This window comes from Triticum urartu, chromosome 7 (genome assembly GCF_003073215.2).
Source record: "Triticum urartu cultivar G1812 chromosome 7, Tu2.1, whole genome shotgun sequence".
NCBI lineage: Eukaryota > Viridiplantae > Streptophyta > Magnoliopsida > Poales > Poaceae > Triticum > Triticum urartu.
Genome location: NC_053028.1, coordinates 355,796,538 through 355,801,620, shown reverse-complemented (window position 1 = coordinate 355,801,620; position 5,083 = coordinate 355,796,538). Strand labels below are relative to the sequence as shown.

The window sequence follows — 5,083 nt, the reverse complement described above, 5'->3', positions numbered from 1 at the left end:
TCTGAAACCACGGTATTTCCAAAAAATTGCAAAAATACTTTGCATCCAAACACACTCTACATGTGCTCCATTCTCATTGGTGGAATGAGTTGTCACACGGATCGATGCCATGGCGCTCATCCATCCATCCATCTACCCATCTCTCCATCCCACGTCCATCCATCCATCTATCTACAGAAAAGAAGAAAAATAAAAGAAAAAGGGAAACCCCACCCGCAGTGCAAACCCTAAATCAGATCCAATCGCCCCCTCATCCCATCGCACTCCTCCCTCGTCCCCATCTCCCCGCCGCCGCCGCTGCCACCGCCGGACCCGTCCTCGCCTCCCACCACCACCCCTCTTCCTCGTATTCTCCGGGCATCGACGCCGCCCCTGCCTCTCAGGAGGATAGAGGAAGGCCCCGCCGCCGCCACGCTCCTCCGTCTCCGAGGCCATGGAAGGGGCGGGAGGGCCCGTGGCCGCGCATCTACACCGGGACATGGCGGCGGCGCGCGCGACGTGCGAGCGGCGGATCGCGCAGTACCATGCCCGCACCATGGCCACCTCTGCCTTCTCCGGCGCCGTCCTCTCCAGCCGCTCGCTCGCCGAGCACAGCGTCGCGCACCGAGGTATGCGCCTCCCCCATCATCGTTCCTCTTTCGTTCAGGTAGTAGTACAGAACAACATCCATCACAGCACCAGTTACATAGATTCAGGGGTAGTAGTACAGAATGATGGATCCATGCATCCATTACAGCACCACTTACGTAGAGGTATTTCTAGGGATTGTGCAACTTTAGCAAAGATCGTGTAGGCATCTTGAAGCCTTGTGGATATACTACTACTGGTACTAGTACTTGTAGTCGATGGATGGAACTGCACGTTCCTCTGCGTTGTCGATCCAATTTCCCGGCCGCGAGTGCTGCTTCTTGTATTTTTCTGCCAAGTCCTCTAGACGCACAGAAGCTACTTGTAGTCGATGGATAGTAGACTCTGTTGTATTTAGGAATTAGTTGTGATTACTAGTTAGATTCAATGTTTCTCTCCATGGAATAGAACTATGAACCACTTTGATATCTTATCTTAAAATGTTTTATTTGTGCCTCTTGATTGATTACTAGTGTTTCCTGGTTAGCACTAATGTTCCAAACCTAGGTGTACTCATGTGCTTCTCATGGATATGTCTTTCAGGTGTACATCAAGAACCAGAAGACAAGGGCGTACTCCAAGCATTTCCAAGTCCAGTTCAAGAGAAGGCGATGTATGTGTTAACATCTGCCTCTCCATGAATCTGCTACTTCTGTCATTTGACAGCGATTCTGATTGGCTGATTTTCCCTTCTCCCTTGTTTTCTCAGGGGGAAGACCGACTACAGGGCCAGGCTGAGCCCAACCAGGACAAGAACAAGTACAATACCCCAAGTACTGTTTTGTTGTGCGATTTGTATCCTTCAAAGATTCTTCATCATAGTTTGTGCACTTCTCAATCATCTATATATGTTGCTTATGTTGCTTATTATTACCATGGAGTCATGTTGTATCTCTTAACATTAGTACTTTAGACCAACAAGGATGTTACTGCCCAAATTGTTTACGCTACCATTGCTGATGATGTCGTAATGGCCGCTGCCTACTCCCATGAGTTGCCTTGCTATGGTCTTGAAGTTGGCCTCACCAACTATGCTGCAGGTTGATTTTAGCTACTGAATGAATGTGCAAATGCATGATGTGATCGTATGCATGCCTCTTTTCTAATCTATTTTTCTGAATGCATGATGTAGCCTACTGCAGTGATCTGCTTTTGCGCCATAGAAGGTCGTTCCCCTGCTCCCTCCTCTGCCTTCCCTCATCATGGGCATGTAGATCCCCTTACAGATTTCCAAATTTTAAGGAGGCTATAGGCATGGGGAATTTCATGGAGGGGCAATTGGTTTATAATTTCAGACACTACTACTTACTACCTTCAATCATATAGACGAGCTTGGTCATACTATTAGTTAGTTGTTGTGCTGGTAGATTTAATTCGATTCCACCTATATTCAACCACAAATATATGCCTGCTAGTACAACTACTGCAACAATGGTGTCACTGAACTGATTTAATTCAGGTTCCAGGACAGCTGCTAGTTTGAACCATGTTATAGGAACGGTCAGTTTCATTTTATGGATGGTTACTTGCATAGCTATGCCACTTCCTGCACTATGACACTTAATCCTTATTAGCACACGACTCATGTATTTAAGTCTAGTACTTTTCATCATTGCACATTACTTCCCATGTACTACTTGTATAATTGATAACTCACGGCGTTCCCTGATTGCATGTTGCTTTCTCTGGTAGCAACAATGCAGGAGTAATGGCAACCCCTTTCTCCCTCTCAAAGGATGGCATCGAGATGCAGTTTGCAACTAACCATGTAAGTATGAATTGATTACCAGCTCAACTCCCATGTACTACTTGACGAGCTGATGAACCAGCTACATACCCTGATATACAACGACTGATCGTTTCCAAATGAACTAGTCCATCATAATTTTCTAAAACACCAATACTCGATGATTACAAGCAGAAGTAGTCCCTGTTTTTGCGTTACTCACTTTTCTTGAAAGTTGCATACACGTTTTTTTAAATTCAGATGTGTGTATCACTGGATATGCACTCGTTGTACAGCACAGATCAGTAAACACTTGGTCAGGAGTATGTGATCCTTGTTATCCTTTTTTAATTCAGAGGTGTTTTCACTTTGTGGTGCTGAGAATAGTAGCAAGTAGCGTCACCTGAGATGGAATTCTTGCTTCAAGGGTGAATGCTTGTCATTTTCTGCAGAATGCTAACACGAGTGCTACTTGAATCCTTAGAGTTGGTTTATATTTCAGTACATCAAGTATCAAATATGGTATTTGTCATAACTAACGAATTAGGAGCCAATTACCTTGCCCTTCTTGTTGTTTTTAAGAGTCGGATCACTTGCAGAATTGTTCTTTAGATAGGCTTGTGAAGGAGCCAATTACCTTGCCCTTCTTGCTGTTTCTTAAGAGTCAAGTCACTTACAGAATTGTTCTTTAGATAGGCTTGTGAAGGATAGGGAAGCACCTTACCTATCATTGAACCCATCTATACTCGCTTCAGCTATAACTCTGTGTTTAATTCCGTGCCTGGGATTACTAATTGAGTCGGTCTACTACATCCTGTGATGAATTAAAGAAGATGATTTCGTTTTTTGCAGATAGCGTGCAAGAATTTCCCTCACTCGCGGCATTTATGTTTCGAATTGCCCTTTAGCACCACTGCTCACCCGAAGCATTGTGGAATGGCAAGTCACAAGCATTTTCACCCCCTGTACATGTGTTTGTAATATGATTACAATAGCAGAGTTGACAACAGAGCGTTTGTAATGCGGCCTCATTGCTGTTCTCTTTGTCATATGCAGTGCTACTGTTATGTGTGTGATGCTCCAGCTCCATTCAAGCACTGGGGCAAAGGGCTCTGTCAAGCAGGTCTCCATGGTAAGCATCTCGGTTCAGCTCCGTCCCCCATCATCCTCTGTCAGTTCGTTCGAACTGGTGGTGCTGCGAGATGGGTTTGCTTGTGGATTCTTGTTTTGGTAGTAGTTTGCTTTGCTATAAGTAAAATGCTGGTACTTTGCTTGCCATGCCTGGTTCTTGTTTTGGTAGTAGTTTGCTTTGCTTATCCAGTAGTATCAGTCAATTGGCCAGCCTATAGCAGCTTGCTGTTGTACATGATGGTGTTAACTGTGAAGATGCCAAGTGTGAGAAAATTAGACTAGCTGTGCATTTCTTGCCTGAATGCATTCTTTAAATGAGATGATGTGCTAGAGGCATGCTACTATATTGCCTTGCTATAAACAAGATGGTGTTTACTGTATTGGCTTTCATGCACATTTGTTGTATTATCTTCTGACCTGTTGGTGTCATGTGTACTGTACACATAGAAGGTGGAAATTCAAGAACTATCTTCACTATTTCTCCATCTATCTTAGTCTTGATATAACTCTGCAGTTTACTTGAATCCGTAGTTCCTTTCAAAAGTATATGCAAAGTGTGTGTGTATCCAGTGAGCAAATCTGTAGTAATTACTGAATATACTATTTTCTGCTCAGTTCTCTTTTGACATATAGTTTGTTCTCTTTGAATGTGCAGATAGTATGTTGTGCTGGTGATGTTTTTTCGTTGCTGGGATCATTTGAACTTGGATGTCATTTGTCATGTGATCTGAGCCATATGGCATATTGTAAAGTTTTTATTGCTGTTTTTATGTATGATGTCATGAAGATGTACGTTTGAAATGCTGCTTTGACAGCAAAATTGTATTCCTATGTACATCCTGCTTTGACAGCAAAATTATGAAAATTTCTTAACAATATATATTGGTTAAATATCTATTTTCCAATTTTCTGTGCCTAAATTTGTACTGCACCTAAAAAGGCTACAGCCTAAAATAATAATAATTCTGCCTAAAGTTAAAAAAAACAAAATGTAAAGGCCAGCAAAAAAATGAAAAGGCCAACAAAAAAAGAAATTTACTAGAAAAATAAAAGGGCCCAAAAAGGAAAAGGGCTGTAAAATTGGCTTGGCCCATTTAGTTGACCATAAAAAAACAACAAATGGGCTGAATTAATGGGCTCGGCCCATGTAAAACACCGAACTGAACCGGGCTGAATCTTCTCAATGACCTTTTCATTTGGTCGCAATTTTGCCACGTCAGCTTGCCACATCGTATCCGACGTGGCCTGGGCAGAGAGCTAGCGACCAAAACAGAAGGTCGTTGAACTAGTGACCTTTATTTTGGTCGTGGAATTCCACGACCTTCTCACAGAGAAGGTCGTTAATTTCAGTTTATGACCGCCAGCTTTTGACCTTCTGTTTTTGGTCAAAAAAGGTCACAAATGAAAATCAATGACCTTTCAGTGACCAATAGTGGTGGTTGCAAGTTGACATATTTCTTGTAGTGGCTCAAGGCTGCGGAGGTAGAAATCAAGAAGGAGCATCAAGTGTTGATGGTTAACAAGACCACTAGTTTCAAGAAAAAGGGCAAAGGAAAGAAAGGGAACTTCAAGAAGAATAGCAAGCAAGTTGCTGCTCCC

The 5,083-nt window shown here is 43.0% G+C and overlaps 1 protein-coding gene and 1 long non-coding RNA gene across 3 annotated transcripts; both read left to right on the top strand.

Annotated features, from left to right (window-relative positions):
* The first annotated feature begins 226 nt into the window (after positions 1-226).
* LOC125524320 lies at positions 227-3,292 on the top strand. 2 transcript variants are annotated; one of them, XM_048689392.1, is made up of 6 exons: positions 227-608; positions 1,171-1,240; positions 1,337-1,422; positions 1,541-1,667; positions 2,320-2,395; positions 3,206-3,292. In XM_048689392.1, the coding sequence occupies exons 1-4, from the start codon at positions 434-436 to the stop codon at positions 1,585-1,587; spliced, it is 378 nt and encodes a 125-aa protein (XP_048545349.1). In that variant the 5' UTR covers positions 227-433; the 3' UTR covers positions 1,588-1,667; positions 2,320-2,395; positions 3,206-3,292. The 2 variants fall into 2 exon arrangements, with proteins under 2 accessions (XP_048545349.1, XP_048545348.1); XM_048689391.1 differs by having other exon boundaries at positions 1,760-2,395.
* A 116-nt stretch (positions 3,293-3,408) lies between these two features.
* On the top strand, positions 3,409-4,362 carry LOC125524321. The gene is made up of 2 exons (XR_007290667.1): positions 3,409-3,485; positions 4,140-4,362. It is a non-coding gene; the product is annotated as an uncharacterized LOC125524321 (long non-coding RNA).
* Positions 4,363-5,083: the final 721 nt, after the last annotated feature.